Source organism: Perognathus longimembris, chromosome 1 (genome assembly GCF_023159225.1).
Source record: "Perognathus longimembris pacificus isolate PPM17 chromosome 1, ASM2315922v1, whole genome shotgun sequence".
NCBI classification, from domain to species: domain Eukaryota; kingdom Metazoa; phylum Chordata; class Mammalia; order Rodentia; family Heteromyidae; genus Perognathus; species Perognathus longimembris.
The window spans coordinates 39,770,751-39,792,171 of record NC_063161.1 but is presented as its reverse complement, the minus strand read 5'-3'; the positions used below and the strand labels follow the sequence as shown (position 1 = coordinate 39,792,171).

Below are 21,421 nucleotides of genomic sequence, written 5' to 3'. Positions count from 1 at the left end.
CCCTAAAGTATTGCTATTTACCTGAATAGGCTTATCAATTCAGACTTGGGCCACATGGATCCTATCAGTGGTCCTGGATCAGGAGGGAGACCTCAGAAGTGCTCATCTACTTAGAAAAAAGACCAGGGTCAGCCACTGCTGACACAGGGGCAGATTCACAGTTTACCACAACACGCAAGTCAGCTCTCAGGTGGCTCGTTCAAACAGGACTTAAAATGGCCAGTCCAGAGCTCTTCCAGGCATGGTCTCAAAGAAGGAGCTACACACACCTACAGCAATCACTTCATGAGAAAGAGGCGGGCAGGGATCCAGTAGCAGAGGCTGGGCTCAGTCGCTACAGAAAATGTTTTGAGAACCTTCGCTTCCGGATGCTGCCATGATTGCTGAACATGAGACGGGGGTCAAACCTGTACCTGAGGATGAGGAAAGAAAATGGTCACATGCACTGTAGTTACTGAGTATTTCAGCAATTATTAGTACTCTGGTATAATAGCAGGAAAGGCTATAAAAGCTGTGCTAATTTATAGGGTAGCATTTATTTTTTTTAACATGCATATACATGGTTATCTAGGTTTTTGTTGCTTTAGGGTGCTGGGGATTAAACCTAGTGCCTTGAACCCACTAGGCAAGCCCTCTACACTGAGGTACTTCACCAGCTTTCATCTTTAGTGCCTTAGAATCCTTGCCCCAGACTGTACATACACTATTTCAAAGTAAACATGAACATCTCTAAGACGTAGCTTATCATTGAATTTCTCTACTCATTCTCCTACATTCATCTTTGGTTTGAGGTGAAGATAAAAATGAACATGAAGATGGCCAAGTAAGTTATAACAGAGAACATCTCTTCCCTCTGTCCTTAGGACCACAGTGTGGAACTAAACTCTTCTCCAGGGACAGTCTGGATTTTTGCTTCTTGCCACAGCAGTTGGGACACACGGGGTACTGACATTGCCAGTCCTGACACAGACACAGAAGGGCCCTGTGTGAGATCCCAGGGCAGGGGAGAGCAAATCTCATCTGGCAAGTGTAGTAGGGTTATATAGTCCAACATCTGATTTTACACCTGTGTTCATGTGTGTTTAATACATGAAGTTTGCTGGTCATCACTCGTTTCTCTACTTAGGGCTTGGGGCATGAAGTCTTGGGAGCTCTAGCACCGGCTAGAAGCTTACATAAAGAAGCTCCCGTGCCACCCCAGCAGGAGGATCTGGGGAGCAGCACAGTGTCTGTGGCTGAAGCACCCACTATGTGTACACAGCCAAGGGTCAAACAGGCTATTTCCTTAGTATCACAGCAAAGCAGAATGAGCAGCCCAGCTCAGACCAGCCACACTCCCTTTGACTTACACAGCAGTGTGACCCCTGGAGACAACCCCACAAAGAAACTGAAGACAGAAGAAACTTACCCTGGGTCAAAAATCCCTGGAGTGCGACAGGTTGGCCCAGCACACGACTGTAACATCATCAAGCGGTAGTTCATCTTTCCTAGAAGCTCTGGGTCGATAATTTTAGCGATGTTAGTGATTTGGTCTGGGTCTGCAGTCAGATTATAGACTTCCACAAACACCTAGAGGCAATGAAAGAAGAGGTTAGGAAAACAAAAGTCAAATAACTCCTAAGGCAAGTTATTTCTAAAGAAAAAAGAAGGTAAGTAAAAAACAAAACCAGAAAAGAAAAAACAACCCTAAACCCAGCAAAACATCATCAGGCCTAAAGATACTCCCAGAGCCAAATTGTGCACTTGGGCTGAAATGCATCTCCATTGCTTTGGGTCTAGAGCCTGGTGCAGGGAAGGGGCCACCCATACACATGTGCCTTTGGGTCAGCAGATGGTGAAACATGACCTTCCTTCTGTAACCAGAGCAGAGAGCAGAAGGCAGGCCCCTCAAGGGCAAGGTCTCAGAAGCCAGGCTTGGTAATAAGGCCACTGAAGTAAAATTAACATTTGAAGGGTTATTTTTACCTTAGAGTTGTGTAGTTCAAATGAGAATGACTATGGAAGTGCCTCAACTTGTGTTAGACAAACGTTGTTTTCCTATTTTAAATAGTACCTCAGGATGCTTAGTACCAATTGGAGGACACAAGTGTCTTAACTTTTAACATTAGACACATCTAGTTTCTAATTAATGTGCTGACTAATATGACTGGAGTCAGGTGACGAGCAAAGAAGGTGGTGCTCAGTGCCACCTGTCCAGTCCTGACTTTCTCACTGGTAGGTATCTAGTTGATAAGTATAACAAGGACAAACCACCAAACAGGAAGTGAGTTTGATGGTTCTCTTCCTAGTTGGTCCCATGTGCTTTTGCAAGAGGAAGGGTGGGCCTGGGACAGACAAGCATCTGCTATCTGCTACACATTGTGTGGAGGGGAGAGAGGCTGCCAGATGTGTAGGGGAACAGAGGCTGATAACCACATGGGGTCCAGAGGGACTGGCTTCTATATCCACAGCATCTTCCAGATATCCAACTAATCAGTGGAGGCCAAAACCCACCACGGCTCTGGGTCTTTGTCACCCAACTCTAATCTATGAAGTGACAGCAGAGGGTGTGTGAGGAGCAGCTCCTCAGCTTCCTAGGAAATATTCCGGCTCTGTGAAGCTCTGTAGACGTTCAAAACACTTCCCTTTCACCCCGACTCCTAGGGAGAAGCTGGAGAGCAGGCACATATCACTGAATTCCAGTGAACTGGGCATGGAAAGCCCAGTCCTGTTGGGGATGTGAGCAGTGAGGTGCCGCCTTAGGAAATTCTGTTTTCTTCACAGAAGGAAACGAAGTGTGGAGAAGAAATGTGCCCCCTGGGAACTTCAGCCCCCAAATCCAACCAACAAAGCCTAGAGAACAGGCAAAGGGAGGTGGGGGACGGGCAGGCGTCGTCCTTACTTCCTGGTCATCAAACTCGCAGTACTGTAAATTCCACAGCGCCGACACTGTCCTCACGCACGCGTACGTATTGTTGTAGGCATCCTCACACACACAGTCTGGGAAGCATTGCTGTAGGGAGATTTTGAAAAGTTCAATGAAGATTGCTTTTCCATGGCAACAAAAACTTGGTTGCCTACAAGGGCAGAAACCAGACATGGTATGTGGTGCTCATGTTATGGATGGGAGCCCCAACTTGATGAGACAGATACCACTCCCAATGGAGTGGTACTCCCAGTGAGCTGGGTTGGAACAGGGAAGGGAACTGCTAAGGTAGAATTCAGGTACATGCTCCTGCTCTATAACCTGAACGAACTCAAAGTGAACCTTCTGATGAGGTGACTAAAGATTAGCACCTCAAGGGTTTTAATACTTCGTACATCCAAATAGCACCTTGCTGTGTTGTGGGTGAGCCACTGTAAGTTGCTACTCACAGACACGCCAGGACTCAAGGAAGGACAGGTTGGGTCAGTGACATTCCGGCCTTCTCCTTGATATTCCACCAGGACATCCGATCGCCATGTCAAATTACTAGCTCCTCTCTAGAAAAAAAAGAGCAAAGGAGGTCTAGAAAAAAAAGAGCAAAGGAGGTGTCTGAGGTGTATAGGCTGTGGCACCAAAGACGACAACATTTCTAGAAACCGATAAAGGGGATTTGGGAGTTAAAAGGAATTGGTTAAAGGGAATGGCTAACTTGATGCATATGAAATCTACTGAGTATCAGGCTTGGTATTTACAACTTTGCAAGTGATGGGTGACAGCTTTGAACATTTAATAGTTCATTCCTAAGACAACTTCTGTGAAGCAAGCCAGGAAACAGAAACCAACAAAGTAACTCAACAGGAATCAGTTACTGGGTGCAAGTTGTTTGAAGTCCAGATTAGACTGTGCTTTTTAAAACCATTAATCTCCAAGAACTGTTCTAAGCTTACCTAATAGGTTTCGAGGACAAGAACAAAACAAAACAGACTGGAGCTGCACATGAGGCACTGTGCCAGGGTCCCAGGAGCTCAGAAAGAGGGTACAGTGCACATGTTATCCCCTCAGTATTCAGTGCACGTTAGCAGTATGGAAGGAAAAGAGGAGGCAGCATTTGAAACGCAAAACTTTAAGACAGGAATACAAAAGGTGAAAAGAGGAAGAATCTAGAACAAGACCAAATTTCTGGATCAAAAGCACATAAATATGGAACACTCAGCTTTGTGAAACCTAGTTTTCATACGTAGTCAGAGTGGTGAGGTGGGCTGGGGCCCACACAGGAAGAGGCCCTGAACATTAGGCTTCATGTCTGTTCTATAAACAATAACACATAAACTGGGCACAGTGGGAGTACCTGTATTCCCAGCTGCTTGGAATTCTGGGGCAGGAGGATCAATTGAACCCAGGAGTTTGAGGCCAGCTTGGAAAATATAGTGAATACTTCTATTTCTTATGAATGAAAACGGCAGGTGATGGGACACAATGGGAGAAGGTAGGTTTTTTTGCTTTGTTTTGTTGTTTCTTCCTTTTTTTGGTACCAGGGATTGAACCACTTAAGCTATCCCCCCGGACCTGGGAGAGGAGATTTTGTGCAAGGATTTCACACAGTCAAGACTGTGCTTCAGAAGTCAGTCTAACAGCAGAATCTAGAGCTGGAATGGCGATAAGGATTCAGGAAGACCTAGTTGGAAGAGGTTCTTGATGTGAGCCAAAGCCTTCCTTCTCAAAGGTCAGGCAGGAATCTGTTTGAAATGCACAATCTCAGGCTCTGTTCTGTGTCAGCTGAGAAGGGTCATTCGTTCGTCCACTTGTTCAGTGGTACTGGGGAGCAAATCAAACATGCAAGTGTTCTACCACTGAGCTACTTCCTCAGTACTGATGAGCCAAAAAATCTGTGTTGGCTTTTTTTTTTTTTTTTGTGCTGGTCCTGGGATCTTTTTTCTCAAGGCCAGTACTCTACCAAGTGGAGCTACAGCTCCTCTTGGCTTTTTTGGTGGTTAGTTGGAGGTAAGTCTCAAAGACTTTCCTGCTTGAGCTGGCTTTGAATGGGGATCCTCGGATCTTAGCTTCCCAAGTAGCTAGGATGACAGACATGAGCCACTGGCACCTGGCAAAAATCTGTATCTCGGGTGACTTACATGCACAGTAAAATTTGAAAAAAGAAAACCAAACAGTGATTTGGAGCACAAGCAGCACGAGCAGCATCTGGGAACATGTGACAAATACACATTCTCAGCTCCTGATGATGTAGGGTTCACACAGATACCCTCAAGCCTCTCTGGAGAACATCAGTTTGCAGACCATTGTTTTGAAGACTCATGCAGGGGAAGCATCTTGAGGAGCTGTCCCCAGCTTTAAAATGCTAAGAAAGGAGAAGGAGAAGAGCTATTTCCTAACTCACTATTAGCAATGAAACCTGAACAGTCCTGTGAGCTTTCTTTAGAAGCACCTCTTCCTCCGTAAGTGCTCACAGTGCTCTCCCCTCCTCACCATGGGCTGGGGAACAGGAAAGCTTATCTGCCATACTTGAGTGCATGGAGCCCCACTCTTGAGTGACAAGTGTCCAGGAGAAAATAGTATACCTGTGAAGTCTAGAGGAGTGGCTCTTTTTTTTTTTTTTTGGCCAGTCCTGGGCCTTGGACTCAGGGCCTGAGCACTGTCCTTGGCTTCTTCCCGCTCAAGGCTAGCACTCTGCCACTTGAGCCACAGCGCCGCTTCTGGCCGTTTTCTGTATATGTGGTGCTGGGGAATCGAACCTAGGGCCTCGTGTATCCGAGGCAGGCACTCTTGCCACTAGGCTATATCCCCAGCCCCTAGAGGAGTGGCTCTTGAATGCTGCTACCGAATAAAATCAACCAGGGAGCTTGGGAAGTCCCAAGGGCCTTGTGATTAAGTCAGACTCTTGTTATGTTCTCATCTAACTTTATTCCCTCAAGCAGCAGCTGGGCTAGACTGGCTCCTGCTAGTCCAACAGAATTTTCTGACAGACATGTTTTAACTGCTGCTCACATGGTTAATACATCCAAGGGTGTGAGATTTCATTTTGTTCTGTGGTCATCGACTGCCCTAATGGATAAGAATGTCATTAGAACCACCTCAATGACAAAACAGGAAGGACAGAGCCATAGCTCTAAGTGGTGCTTTTGGAGCTGTGTGGGGAATTAAATATACAGCCTGGGTACCCCTAGAATGTAGTTTTTTTTTCTAATTAGGAATACATTAAAGTACACACCATAAATTGGGAGTAATTAATTCTGTGCTCCAATGTTTTTCTGGTAATGTGAAGTTTATATGGTAGAAAGGCAACTTTGTGATGCCACAGTCAGCACTCTAGAACTGCTGACTGGATTTGATTCCATAGAACAAATTCATCCAGAGCATTCTGTGATATGTCTTGCTAAACTAGCCTCCTGAGAGGTTTTACTGCTGATACCTCTATTAGTAGTTTTTAACACCTCAAACGTCTACTAACACTGGGTAACAATCGTTTTAATCTTTCCTAGGTCATAAGTGAGAAAGGCCTTTTACCAGCTAAGCACTTCTTACAGCACTTCTTACTGCTTTTACATCGATTCTGGCCATTTTTAAGTTTTCAGTGGGTTGATTTTTCACTTTTTTTTCCTGACCATTTCCAGACGTTCATTTTTGTTTCCTAGAACTTACATATTTTAGGACCATATATACTTTTTTTTTTTTTTTGCCAGTCCTGGGCTTGAACTCAGGGCCTGAGCACTATCCCTGGCTTCCTTTTGCTCAAGGCTAGCACTTTGCCACTTGAGCCACAGCGCCACTTCTGGCCATTTTCTATATATGTGGTGCTGAGGAATTGAACCCAGGGCTTCATGTATATGAGGCAAGCACTCTCGCCACTAGGCCATATTCCCAGTCCCCCTATATATCCTTTTCACATGTGCAAAATATATATTTTTTCAATTTGTCACTTATCAAGTTTGTTTTTCTGGGAGGTGGTTTTTCTGGGAGGACAGAGAAAAAGAGAATACAGAATGTTGAAGCATATACATGGTCCAATCAGTCTTTTTCCTCTAGAGAACTCTTTCCCCCACAAGATCAGAGAAGAATTTTGTTCTCTGTCCCCCTGTTGAATAGCTTTAAGACTTAATTAAGTCTTTACATTCCAAGAATTTATTCAGAGTTTCACCTGAGTGCTGATTGAGGGCCTTGTACTCACCAAAACAGGCAATAAGGACATTCCATCCATTCGAGTCTTATTCAGGTCATAGCCAGCAATGTCCAAAATTGTAGGACCCAAGTCAATGTTGGCCACGAGCATCTATTAGAATGAGGAAATAACAATTTAGTAACACAATTGGGCCCATTTCCTTCTTCCATCCATACTAAAAGCTCTCATTCCCACAACAGGGAACACTCACAGCCATTCTCATTTTGATCTTACAGTTTCATATGTTCAAACACAACTTGAAAAAGGCAAAATGAAAAAGTCTTGCTGTCAATGACAGTGCAACTCACTGGCATTGGCTAGAACATAGTCAAATCAGTTCACTGTTTGACTTCATGTGGGCTCCTAATACTTCTTAAAGCTATAAAGGTTGGATGGTTGCTACCGATGAAAATGATCAGCCCATTTTATAGTTTTACAAAGCAATGGAATCGCTTTAAAAAAGATTTCCTATAACTGGTAGTTATATCTTATAAACATAGCTACTCAAAAGGGTAAGAATGGAAGGACTACAGTTTCAGATCATCTTGAGCAGAAAAGTTACTTTGTAAGATCTCTTCTCAACCTATAGTGGGGTGCAGTGGCCCAAGCTTGCCATCTAAACTTCATAGGAGGATGGGGTTGGGAGGATCGAGGTTCTTGGCCAACCTGGGAAAAGAAAATCTGCGAGATGCCATCTTAATAGAGGGAAGCCGGATGCAGTAGTGTGCCTGTCATCCTCAGGATGTGAAGCCTAAAATAATCAGACTGAGGTCCAGGCATGCACTTGGGCAGGAAGGGAGAGCAGATCAAAAAACTATCCCGTGAAACACAAGCTGAGAGGCATTGCTCAGCAATAGAGGACCAGCCTAGCAAGTATAAGGTCCTGAGTTTAAGCCCTAGTACTGCCAAAATACAAGTTTGTGGGGTTTTTTTTTTTGTTGTTGTTGGTTGGTCATGGGGCTTAAATTCAGGGCCTGTGTGCTATTCCTGAGCTTTTTGCTCAAGGCTAGTGCTCTGCCACTTTGAGCCACAGCTCCACGTCTGATTTTCTGGTGGTTTAGTTTCTTAACTCTAAATTCTCACAGACTTTCCTGCCTGTGTTGGCTTTGCACTGCGATCCTCAGATCTCAGTCTCCTGGGTAGCTAGGATTACAGGCATAAATCACTAGTCACTCTAAAAAAAGGTTTCATTAAGCATAGCTCAGCAATAGAGGATCAGCCTGGCAAGTATGAGGTCCTGAGTTTAAGCCCTAGTACCAACCCAAATAAATAGATTTCATTAGTTTTTTGTTGTTGTTATTAATTTTTTGGAGATAGGGTCTCATGATGTAGCCCAGGCTAGCCTTGAATTCAAGCTTGCAAAAAAACTTCAGAGGCTGCAGGAAACTTACTCCAACTATACAACTAAAAAAGTTTCCTTAAATGGCATAAAATAATCTTTAAACAAAATTCTAGAAATTAATGGCATATTTTCTTGATTTATTAGACTTATTTTCCCTCTGTGTACAATGACTCTTCAGGGTTTAAACTGGAACAGTCAACATATACACAGTGTATACATATACATATGTATGGGGGTAAATACATAACTATGTTAGAATTTTTAAAAAGATAAAATTATATGTGCACATACACACATATATAATTTAACCCGATATACAACATTACTGTTCCCACAGGTACTAAGTATGAGAAAAAGAATGAGGTTCTGTATCTGTGTTTGAACCCATGTTATATTTTACATGGTAACATTTTAATTTGGGCTATCCACCGCTCATTGCTCCACAGCCCCACTGAGACTGGAGGGCACTGTGGTGGACAGCAAAGGCCTGAGTAGAACCTTTCAGGCTATGTTTTCAAGCTGCCTGGTCACCAAGTAGAAAAGCCTGAGAATGGTGAAACTAGTTGTGAGAGGTGAGGACATGTAGGAATCCAAGTTTACCAAGATCCCAGTCTCCCAAATATGTTCGGGTTATTCTCATGTATTCATTCTTACTGCAATCCTGGAAAGAAGAACTTCCTTCATTTTGTAAGTAAGAAATGAAACACAAGAGCTAGGCGCCAGTGGCTCACACTTGTAATTCTAGCTACCCAGGAGGCTGAGATCTGAGGATTGTGGTTCAAAGCCAGCCTGGGAAGAAAAAGTGGATGAGATGCTTATCTCCAATGAGCCACCAGAATAAAGGAAGTAGCACTGTGGTTCCAAGTGCAAGAGTTCTAGCCCTGAATGAAAAAGCTCAGGGACACGCCCATGCCGCTGAAGGACACGCCCATGCCGCTGAAGGAGTAAGTATAACAAAGCAAACAGCAGTAATAGTATTTGCAATTGTTGAGAAAACTTGAAATACTCTAGGAAAGGCTAAGGATAGAGATTTGGGGGGAAAAAAGAAAAAAAAATCAACTAAACCTGCCACTTTTAATTTACGAAACAAAAGCAAAAAGCCTAGCTCTGAAAGGCAAGGAGACATCTTCAGAGCATTGTTGGCCAGGGGTCAGGTTTCCTGATGGCCAGGATGGCTCTCAGAGGGCAAGCGATATACATCCTGGCTCTGAATCAATGTGGAGCGCCAGCTGTCAGAAATTTCCATCCAGTGAAGACAATTCAGGGACAGGCAATCCATATGTCACTGAGAAAGAAACTCTCCAGAGCTAGGTCTCCAGGGATTACACAAATCCAGTGTAACAGACAACTGCCCTAGTTCCAAGTCCCCCAGGCAAACTGAGCAGCCTGGAACAGCCTTCAAGTCTGGGTGTGAACAGGATAGATGGCCACAAAAAACAGGAGTCTCTAGAGTCCATAACTTGGCTGGAGTGAAGCCAGTTCCACAGGACTACTGATATGTCTAACATTTTTTTTTTAAGGGTAAATACCAAAATCCCCAGAGATAATAAACCCGTGACTACCAAATAGCAAAAAATGGCCTCAAGGACCAGCAGTTGTATGATGGGAGACTTTTTTGTTGTTTTTGAGAGATAGTCTCTTCAATGTAGCCCAGGCTGGTCTCTTACTCACTGTCCTCTTGCCTTAGTCTCCTATACAATGAGATTACAAGCATGTGCCACTATTCCTGGCTGATGGGAGACTCATCTAATTCTACTGATAGGATTCAAGTAAGTACCCAAACATTCTGATTAGATCAAAGTTTCTAGGAGACCTGGGGGCATGAAATCGAGGGGTGATCCTGCTCTGTAGTTGTGGAAGAATGCCAATGTTTGTAGTTATTGGAATTAAGTACACCCAATTACATTGAGAACTGAACTGTAACATCTTCCCACTTCATGATATGGCACAGCAAGGCTTATTAGGTCCAAACTCTTCTTTTTTTTTTTTTTTTTGCCAGTCCTGGGGCTTGAACTCAGGGCCTGGGCACTGTCCCCGAGCTGCTTTTGCTCAAGGCTAGCACTCTACCACTTGAGCCACAGCACCACTTCTGGCCTTTTCTGTTTATGTGGTACTGAGGAATCGAACCCAGGGTTTCATGCATGCTAGGCAAGCCAGTCTACCACTATGCCACATTCCCAACCCGAGTCCAAAGTCTTAAAAGCAGATGGGCAGTCTTCCTGACTCCCAAACAGTACTGTTTTCTCTGGACCATGCTCTGTCATTTTCCTTTTTCTTCCTAAACCCCTTTTTGAAGAACCACCACCACAAAATCCAGAGCTAGAATAATGTTCAGCTGGAGTAGAAAACGTCCGTCAACTTCTGGCATCCACAGGGACTACCTCTCCTAAACAGCAGGCACAGAGCCAAGTCCACATGTCAGTCAAAATGTGCACTGCTCTGGCTGACAGGCTGTTGACAGCTTCACTTGTTATTGTCAACACGCAGTCCTGTGCCACTCAGAACAATTGGCCCTGGGAAGACTGTTGCCAACACATGATGTATGTGATCCCCTGACATTCTTTAGGTTAGATAAAAGCCAAGGCATCTCACACTTCAGCTATACCTGTCAGCACAGCAGTGTGACCAAACATTGATGTCCCCATGAGTCTTAGCTCTGCTATCTGTGATCATGGCACAATTCAACCAAAATGGTTGCCCCAACACTGGTTAAGGACTGTGTATTTGAAGTCAAAACAAACAGTTCTTTTCAAGGACATCCTAGGAGGTAAGTGTGAGACCAGCTAGAAACTTATGGGAAGGGCAGAAGCCCTAAACCAAAGTCCTAAAGGACCAGTAAGAGGGCGGGGAAAGGAGTCTCGGGTGGGTAATCCAGAGAGAAGGAGCCATCGGTTGAATAAACAGGAGACGGAAAAAGAAGGTTCACTGAGGAAGTGAAGGCATTTTTGGGCTAAATGGCCTCTGAACAAGCCTAGCGTGTTCTGACACTTTTGCCTCCTCATGTCCTGTTCTACTTAGCCAGCGCCTCCCACAGACCTCTGGTGTCTGCTCAAGTGCCCCAGAAGCTTCCACAGTCTGCTGTAGCTAAAGTACCTGGCTCTCCTGACATAGTAACTTAAGGACCCATCTTCCCCAGTTGTTCCTAGCCAAAACCAAGGTTCCTGATTTACGGTGCCATAAGGGGAAAAAAAATTAGAAAAATGTGTGATTGCACTAGAGTGTAATGGCAAGCACTATGGACTCTGGAGCCAGCCTGTTGGGAGTTAAAAGGTAGTGCTCTACTTTTTACCTATGAGATCTTAGGCAAACCAAGTAACTTCTGCACCTGTTTTCTTATCTGTAAGGTGGAGATATTAGGATATACAAATGTATATCTCATAAGACAGAAGATTAAAGGAGTTGGTTCAAGTATTATACTTAGAATAGCACTAGCTACTCTGAACAACTGAGAGTTACAGCTGAGAGTTTATGGGGCCAGGCTTTATTCAGCTTGCTTAACTAAGGTGAAGTGTCTACCTCTGAAACTTACATTGCAGTGTTAACTGGAAGAAAAGAAGGAGCATGTGTTCCCTGGGCAGCCTCCTTCCCCACACCAGTTGGTGGATGTGGGGTGGGCCAGCATGCCTACCCCTGCTTCTTGGAAATACACACACTGCTGTCATGGTCTCCACACCCAACTGCAAATGCCGACCTCAGCAAAGTACCCTGCAGATTTACTTACTACCTTCCGAACTTGCCTATATCCTTTGAAAGAAGAGGCCTCTCTAGAGGGCACTGAAATTTGTAATGGAAGGTGACTAGCTGTAGCCATGCAGTCATAAGAGCAAAAGAATATTTTTGAAAACATAGTTACGAAGCCCATTTTGCCTTTCTGAGAGGATTCTAACAAAACCCCACCAACAGCTTAATAATAAGAAGTGAAAGGTAGGAAATGAGACTAGTCAACACTAACCCCTCCAAATACAATCAAAATGTCCAATATGCCCAAAAAGTCTGGCCCATTTTGCAGTTTTTGTGTAAATTATGTACTTGATCATTTTCTTTGATCTCTAGAGCTGGGACTAAAACTGTGATATCAGGAAGGACAGAAGTCATACTATGAGGCATTATCAACTATTTCTCAAGTATTGGCAAGTGTTTTGATCAAGGTGTCTACCATATCTAGGAACAACACACTTCAACAATAGATCCTGAGTCTGAAAGACATTACAACATGTTGGAGGGCAGAAAAGCAACAGCAAGAGCCCCACATAGGAAAAGGACAGTCGTATATGCAAATGAGGCTAGGTCAGCAGCAGACACTACCTGGGACCTCTGCCCTATAGAAAAGTGGATGCCAGGGACCAGGAGCTTGGCCTAGTGATAGAGTGCTTGCCTTAGCATGCTCGAAGCCCTGGGTTCAATTCCTTGGTACCACATACACAGAAAAAGCTGGAAGTGGTACTGTGGCTCAAGTGATAGAGTGCTAGCCTTGAGCAAAAAGAGCTCAAGGACAGTGCCCAGGCCCTTACTTCAAGCCCCGGGACAGGCAAAAAAGAGAAAAGTGTTGCCTCTCACAATGAAGTTTACAAAGAAAAGAAGAACAGATGCTTGTACCTACCCCATACCACGTGAGGCAATCAAAATCTTTCTGGATATTGCCTAAGCCTGTATCATTTTTCTTTTTCACTATTTCAGAAGGAATTGAGAGTCACTGGTGCAGGACAAAGAGTAGTTTCCAAAGACAAGCTATACAAGCTGATGTGACATAGTATGTGTGATGGCCCACATATACTTCAGAGAGGCTGGTGGAAGCTAAAAGAAAAATGCTTAAAAACACATATGATGTCACCCTGACTGGACGTCATCCTCACAGAAGGAACAGCCTTCACTTCTCAGACAAGGGCCCACCTGTATACTGCACCAGCTTCACACTCAGGCACTTACCTTGCTGGTCTGATTTGGTTTGATCCCAGGCCCTCGAACCAACAGTGGAACTTTGATATCAAATTCATACAGTTGTCTTTTGTCTATTGGCAAAGAAAACTGCCCTGAAAACAAAATACACAAAGTAAAGACAAAGCCAAACAGATGTGTAGGGTATACTCTGTTCCATTCATTTAATTGGCAGCAAAACCTAACAATACTTTGGACTAATGCTGGTATTTTACAAGGAAGCTTCAATTTGTCCAGGTCTCTTAGGTACTAAGTCAGGAAAAGCACTAAAGCCCACCTTCTTCAGATAAGTAACTAGAAGGGACTTCCTATTTTGCAGTAGAACAAAATGAACCAATTAATGAATGGAAAGGGCTAAAATACAAATATATAAATATGTATGCACCATATTCAACCTGATCAGTTGAAGGCAGTGACTCTAAACACCACCAAATAAGGCAGCAAATATTTATCCTGCCTTTCTTGAATGAACTGCAATTGAAGACAACCAAATAACTGAGGAGAGGAAGGTCTTTGAGGATTCATATATAACATGTGGAAGGACAGAATTATGACAGAGTTTGCCATTTTGGCTGGAAGAAATAATAACTCTAGGCAAAAAAATCACTGAGGGTAATTTCAATGCTAGAAAGGTTCACAGAAAGGGCTCAGGTTGAAACTAGCTGATCTTTCCTTTTACCCTGGCAGGCTCAGCATGAGGGCACACACCCGTAACCCCAGTCCTTATAGGAGGCAAAGATCAATAGTTTGAGGCCAGCCTAAGCTACCCTGTAAGACTCTGTCTTGGGCAAAACAGTGAAACTAAGGAAAACTGCACACTAGTATCGACAAATTAGGTCAGCCAGACAGACACATGGGCCTCATGAGGTGATACAGGAGTAGGAAGTGCATTCTTGCCTGAAAATCATTTGTATCAGTTCTAGTCTCACTACCAATCCACAGGAAAGGCCAAGTACCAATGAGTAAGTAAAGGCCTCATGAAATGGTAATTAGCCAAATACGGAATGTGGAACATTCTAAGGACAAAAGCTTCATTTTCCTCAGAATATCAGTCTCAAGTAAGACAAGACCTAAATAAACAAAGGTGGTGTGTGACTTTGTTTGGATCCTGATATGGAAGGCATCTGTCCAGGTGTGTGTGGGTGCTGACATATGGAATCACCTAGGATGGAGGAATTACTTCAAAACCTAGCAAACAGGAAAACACAGGGAAATCAGGAAGGATTCAAGACTGGCCTCACACAACTGAAGGGTCAGGGCAGTTGTTTTACTAGGTATTCTTTTACATTTTTTTTTTTTACTAATAAAAAAAATTATATTTACTTAGAAGCATTCAGAATGTCAACAAAACAGCTGCAGCTTTTTTTTTTTTTTTTTTTTTGGCCAGTCCTGGGCCTTGGACTCAGGGTCTGAGCACTGTCCCTGGCTTCTTCCCGCTCAAGGCTAGCCCTCTGCCACTTGAGCCACAGCGCCGCTTCTGGCCGTTTTCTGTATATGTGGTGCTGGGGAATCGAACCTAGGGCCTCGTGTATCGGAGGCAGGCACTCTTGCCACTAGGCTATATTCCCAGCCCTGCACCTTTTTTTTTTTTTTTTGCAATTACAGAGTGGTATTCAGTTAACAGAACAACAATTATTTCATATAAGCTGCGTCAGACAACTGAAGATGAAAAAACTACCATCCCCATATATAACTAATTTGTGCTGTGCACCATCAAGAACCTGCTTTAAATTTCCATGCCAATTTACAACCCCCATACTGTACCAGGCAAGGTTAGTGGCTATTGAAAATACCACCAGGACAGGGCTATGAAAAGACATTCCGTAGTGTGTTAACTATACAAAAAAAGACACTGTACAGTTTAAAAACAAATCTTACACAGCCTTACATTTCAATTTTTTTTCTTTAAAAGGAGTGAGTTGTGTACAGGGGGGTTAAATGCTTTATAGACAAGAAAAAAACTGCGCTAGAACCAACTTATTCATCATCATCCTCATCCTCTTTGTCTTCCTCTTCTTCCTCCTCTTCCTTCTTTTTCTTGCTCTTTTCAGCCTTCACAACCCCCTTTTTGGCTGCATCAGGTTTTCCTTTAGCTCGGTAGGCAGCAATATCCTTTTCATATTTTTCCTTCAGCTTAGCAGCCTTCTTTTCATAAGGCTGCTTGTCATCTGCAGCAGTGTTGTTCCACATCTCTCCCAGTTTTTTCGCAACATCACCAATAGACAGGCTGGGGTGTTCCCCTTTGATTTTAGGGCGATACTCAGAACAGAACAAGAAGAAGGCCGAAGGAGGCCTCTTGGGCGCATTGGGATCCTTGAACTTCTTTTTTGTTTCCCCTTTAGGGGGGATGTAGGTTTTCATTTCTCTTTCATAATGAGCCTTGTCCGCCTTGGCCATGTCTTCAAATTTCCCTTTCTCTTTAGCAGACATGGTCTTCCACCTCTCTGAGCACTTCTTAGAAAACTCTGAGAAGTTGATGGAGGCATCCGGGTGCTTCTTGTGCTCCTCCCGGCAAGTTTGCACAAAGAATGCATATGATGACATTTTGCCTCTCGGCTTCTTAGGATCTCCTTTGCCCATGTTTAGTTTTTCCTCCGCGAGGAACAGAGTCGCTCGGTGCCCGTCCGGCTCTCACTTGCCCCTGCGCTGTCTCTATGGAGCTCAATGTACTCTCTTTTACATTTTTATTTTAAAAGATAGTTCTCATTGCCCTTTCTGGCCTTGAACTCCTAAGCTCGAGCACTCCTGCGTCAGCCCCCTGAGTAGGGTTGACTACAGATATGTGTCACCACACTCAGCTACGCCATTCTCAACTTTTGAGCATCTCAAACTATTCATGATAAAGACATTAACTATCAAATCAATCTGCTTTTATGCAAGCCAGTCCAAGGTTAATTCATTTCACAGGGAAATTTATAGAGGAAAGAAGAAAACACTAGTGTTAAACCACAGAACATCCGAGTAGAAAGGACCAAAGTAAAAACATGCAGCTGATTCACTGTGTAATTTCCAAAACACAAGAATGTGTAAAAATCAAATTCCAAGTATGTGTTTTCTTCCAAGATAACCTTTTTTTTTTTCCTGTTCAGAATATCCTTTGTTCTCTAAGTTCTGCTTATCCTTAAAATGAATTCAACATCCTGTGTCTTGCATTAAGGATGTCTCTAGCCTCCCCACCAGCCAAGCTCATTTTCTTCTCTGAGATACCAAGTAACTTGCATTCTAATCAGCAAAACAGGAAACCTCGTTTCTCCATGTGCGAAGATGTACCCTCTAAGCTGAGGGGTCTTGGGGGGAAGGCCCTCCTTCTGGCAAATCTACAGCTGCATAAGCACTAGAACTTCTGCCAAGGCTACAAACCAGTTGTCAAAAATGACATGCACACCTGACCCTGCCTCTCACCTGTGTGATAGCCATTGTCTGAGGTATAAAAGATGTACGTGTTGTCAAGCTCCCCAGTGAACTCCAGTCTCTTGATTAGTTTCTCCACGAGGTCATCCACTGAGAGCAGAGTTTGCCATCTAGATGTGAATAGAGGTAGAATGAAATTGCATCACTATCTTAACAAACAGGCAGCCTGCCTCCCCCAAATAACAACAAGACAAAACAACACACCAAATATTCAAATCTCAAATTTTGGTTCTCCAGACTGTCACCATGCAAGACAGGTTAAAAAATTCCAAAACATAATTAGTTCATTCTGAAGTTAACTGTTGCCTAAGAAATAACAGAGATTTAAAAAAAATTTTTTTAATGTTTTTGGTAACTAAGGATTTATAGCTGGGCATCAGGGCCTGAATTCAAGCCCCAGGAATGGCAAAAAAAAAAAAAAAAAATAAGATTTCTTTTTTATAGTAATGAGTAGAGATAATCAGAAGGAAAGGCTGCCACTGTGGTGCAGGTTACTCCAGACTGATTCAAGTGTGTGTTTAACAGTGTAATTAGGCCTGGGCACACCAAGGCCATAAGTCAGAGCTGTGTGTTCTATGAAGTTTCAATGTGTCATTTACATATTGTCTAGGGTTGCTTTCCTACTATATCCGTGAGCTGAGTAACTGTGACAGAATCATAGCCTGACTACTTAAAATATTTACTATCTTTTTATCTGGTCCTACAGAAAAGCTTGCGGACCTCTGGTGTATGCTAAATACACCCTAAAAGGAAGTCATGAATTCTTAAAAATCTACTTAGCATTTCTTGAAAATTCCAAACACAAAGGTAAATATTTTGATCGGTATCTGAGCTGATTTCTCAGTAAGTAACCTTTCCTTTAAAGACAGGAGGACAAAATTCAACTAAATGGTTCTAAATGTAATACATTTTTAAAAAACAATTCCTAACTAAAAACAGATTTTTTTTCTTTTTTTAGTATTCCTAGGGTTCCAAGGCTCCGTCTCACACGAGAATGTAAATGTATACCTGATTCTGAGACTGCCATTGCCCAACAAAGCAACTCTCCCACTAACTTTTCCTCTGGGAAAGCAGCAGCAGCTCTTACCTTTTTCTAAAGGCATTATCTAAAAACTGTATTGAAGAATTAGTCATTGGAGTCTTGGCTTGTCTGATTAGCCAGTGCTTGTTCTAAAAGTCAGAAAGACAAAAAAAAATATTAATGCCAAGTCACCATAATCACATAAACTACTAAGATAACTAGAGTAGATAGAAAAAAGAATTCCTACTCTAGCAAAATGGAACTGGAACCTCTTCAAGCAATATCAGACCTAAGAAACCAATTCCTATTGGCTTCCAATCATCTCCTGAACTGGAAAATTCCTTTTGCTGAAGTGTTAATAGAGGTTTTAGTAAATGTTATTAGGAAACCACTAGCTCTACAGCAAGTTCCTAAGACTTCAAGTCAAACCTGAAGGTTTTTCCTATGTAGATAAAAGTCACATTCTGAACAACCACAACAAAAAGAGTTCCCCTATACTTTTAATTCTTCCTTGTCTATTCATAAAACTCAAAGCTATTATTTCCAAAACTGTACTCTTTAGTGTTCTTTAGTTAATGTTTGAGAAATGCCATATAAAATATCCTCTTAGTGGACATTTGCATCAGACCACACATACTTTGAGAAGTCCTATCGTGGAGTGATTTATTTAACCCCGTCTCCGAACTTACTGATCATAGTAACTTCTATTAACTTCTTTTGGAGCCCAGATTGGAAACTGCCTTATAGTTTAAAACCTTGTTCTCTCAGCTTCAAAATCATCTGTAACAAGCACACGCTTAGAGCATAGCAGACAGTATGCCAGATGTTTCTATACCCTTGACTCCTTACCCCAGTTACATGGAGGATCAAGATTACTTTAGACAGAAAAATGAAGTTAAACTTCTTGCACATCTCCTTGAGAGAAGTAGCACTGGGTCTGACTCCATGGCTCATTCTACAATTTAATTCTTCCTGACAAGTACGATTTCTGGGTGACAGACACTGGTAGTAGAGACCTGCCGCTGAACCAGGAAATGGACTATACCCTACACGAAAGGAAGTACAACCTAACAAAAAATACTTTGAGATGCATGGTTTGGGAGATACTGATCTAGAGTGTTATGGTTGTTAAAAGTATGACTTTTAATTTAAATAACAACTATCTAGATTTGCACTTAGAGGTTAGGAAAACTGCTATAGTAAGACTTTTTTTCCAGGTATCTAGGGTGGTCAATGGAGTAAGTTAGTAGGTAAAACTTAGAAAGGAATGCTGACTGGCACACAAGGCAAAAATAAGGGTTGCTGTGGCTTTTGTGTCCCCTGTGCTGGCTCATTTTTCCACTCAACTTCCCTTCCCAAGCACATTGTACTGTGACACCCACTTCTTCCTGTGCCTTCGGGCCAGTGGGAATCATTGAGCAAGGCTGCTGTGGGCTCAGCTCAGTTCTCAGGGACAGGTCTCAGCCTCTACCAGAGGGAGCCCAAAGGTTACCAGGAGAGCCCAAGAGACAATGCTGGATTCAGGACTTTCCCGCGGCTCACTAGGTATCTGGCAGGAGCCTTATTTATCCCCCTGAAACAAGTTTATGTCATCTGTTACATTAGGAAAGGTACCAATATTACCTCTAAAATATCTTGAAAGAGGGCTGGAGGCATAGCTCAGTGGTAGAATGCCTGCCTACCAAGCATGAGGCCCCAAGTTCAAATCCTATTGCCACCATAACAAACAAACAAACAAAACCATTGAAGCAAATCAACTATACTTCATTGAACATGTTGGTGTTATAATGGTGAGCTGAGCTGTCTCCCAACTACACTTCATATACACATATAAAAATAGAATTACTGTATTAAAAAGTGGGAAAGCTGGGTGTTCATGCCCATAATATAGGTGTTTGGGAGGCTAAGAGCAGAAGGCTAGTGGGTTTAAAGCCAGCCCAGGCAGAAAAATTCCCAAGATCCTATCTTTAAAGAAACCCAGAGCTGAGTACTGGTGGCTCACAACTGTAATCCTAGCCACTGAGGAGGCTGAGATCTGAGGATCGCAGTTCAAATCCAGCCAGGGCTGGAATGTCTGTGAAACTTTGATCTCCTGTTAACCACCAGAAAACTGGAAGAGGTGCTGTGGCTCAAAGTGGTAAAGCACTAGCCTTGAGCCAAGATCCTCAGGGACAGTGTCCAGGCCCTAAGTTCAAGCTCCATGACCTACAAAAACCAAACCAAACCAAACCAAAAACAGCTATAACAATGCTGGATAAACAGCTCAGGTGGTAGAACCTCAGTGTAGCAAGGGTGAGACGCTGAAGTACAAACATAGTACCACCAAAAATAGGGGAGTGGAGCAGAAAGAATGAGAGTGAACTTGATCAAACTACAATACATGTTACGTATGGAATAATCACATCAAATTCCACTGTACAATATACACTGATTTTTAAAAATGCCACTTTCTCTAAAGGCTTTTCCCTTAGGGCATAGGGTATGGCAGAAAAACCATTAATATGCTCAAAGGCTTCCTGGACAGTATATGACACAGCTAAGGATCCTGAGCATGTCTTCATTCAAGGGTGTGGTAGCCTACCGTTCCATGGATGTTGAAGTTCTTGTTTCTTGGGGCAAAGACATTCTGGAAAGTCTTCTGGTACTGAGGTGCTGCTGTCCAAGGTGAGTGAGGTGCTGGAGTGGAGATCATCATGAAGAATGGCTCAAAGTTAGACTTGTAGTCCAGGAAGTCCAAGGAGACATTAGCCTGGCACATACAAAGATTGGTCATCTCACCCTACCTGATAATTGAGTCATTCATAAGTAAACAACTTCTGGTGGGCAGAGGATCACACTAGCTGTTAATCCCAGCATGGGCTCTTATTTACAATCATGTGCAAACATGTTGGTGGAATAATAGATTTGGTTTAGGTGATGCTTAGAAAAGAGTTAGCACATACCATCATAAGATAGCAATTGAGACTTTGACTTACATAATCTAGACATTGTTATTCACACTAACAAAATGAAATAGTGATTTGGCCATTTTAGTATTAACTCACATTAATGAAGCTTAGAGTATACATATTTTATACCTTAAAGAATGGCTTAAAAAGTGTAAAAAGAGCTGGGTACTGGTGGCTCACGCCTATAATCCAATCTGCTCAAGAAGCTGAGATCTGAGGATCAAGGTGTAAAGCCAGCAGGGGCAGGAAAGTCCATGAGACTCTTATCTCCAGTTAACCATTGAAAAATCTGGAAGTGGAGCTGTGGTTCAAGTGATAGAGCAATCGCCTTGAGCAAAAAAGCTCAGGGACAGTGCCTAGGCCCCAAATTCAAGCCCCAGGTCTAGCACCCCCCTCTGTCCCCCCCAAATCAAAAGTTAGCCTAATTCTAAGACATGGAAAAGGTGGATTAAGTAATCTATATCTTACAAAAATATGCAGAAAATAGATGTTATCAATTATACCAGCTAAAGTAGCAAAGCCAAATGAATATTAAACCCAGATACTGGGGCTGGGTTGTAGCTCAGTGCTAGTAAATATGCTGAGCAGACCAGAGCCCTGGGTTCACTCCAAGCATCAAAAAGGAAAGAAAAGAAACCTCAAATACATCATGCCAGGGCTTGAATTGACTTAACTTTTTTCCTTT

General features: G+C 42.9%; 2 protein-coding genes across 2 annotated transcripts in view; both read right to left on the bottom strand.

Annotated features, from left to right (window-relative positions):
* Positions 1–21,421, bottom strand: part of Gns (glucosamine (N-acetyl)-6-sulfatase) — a 34,791-nt gene continuing 13,370 nt past the window's right edge. Inside the window, exons 6-14 of the mRNA XM_048360271.1 lie at positions 20,370–20,537; positions 17,855–17,937; positions 16,759–16,877; positions 13,348–13,451; positions 7,089–7,190; positions 3,355–3,462; positions 2,882–2,992; positions 1,409–1,569; positions 1–413 (exon numbers count right to left, since the gene is read on the bottom strand). Of these exons, the coding sequence (XP_048216228.1) occupies positions 335–413; positions 1,409–1,569; positions 2,882–2,992; positions 3,355–3,462; positions 7,089–7,190; positions 13,348–13,451; positions 16,759–16,877; positions 17,855–17,937; positions 20,370–20,537 (1,035 nt within the window). The 3' untranslated portion in view covers positions 1–334. The remainder of the gene's footprint in view (positions 414–1,408; positions 1,570–2,881; positions 2,993–3,354; positions 3,463–7,088; positions 7,191–13,347; positions 13,452–16,758; positions 16,878–17,854; positions 17,938–20,369; positions 20,538–21,421) is intronic.
* LOC125361700 (high mobility group protein B1-like) lies at positions 15,334–16,021 on the bottom strand. The gene has a single exon (XM_048360280.1). It carries the CDS (start codon positions 15,934–15,936, stop codon positions 15,334–15,336), a length of 603 nt encoding a protein of 200 aa, XP_048216237.1. The 5' UTR covers positions 15,937–16,021.

Bases quoted from the DNA above. Each gene is read 5' to 3' on its own strand.
- LOC125361700 (XM_048360280.1), bottom strand. From the start codon at position 15,936: ATGGGCAAAGGAGATCCTAAGAAGCCGAGAGGCAAAATGTCATCATAT.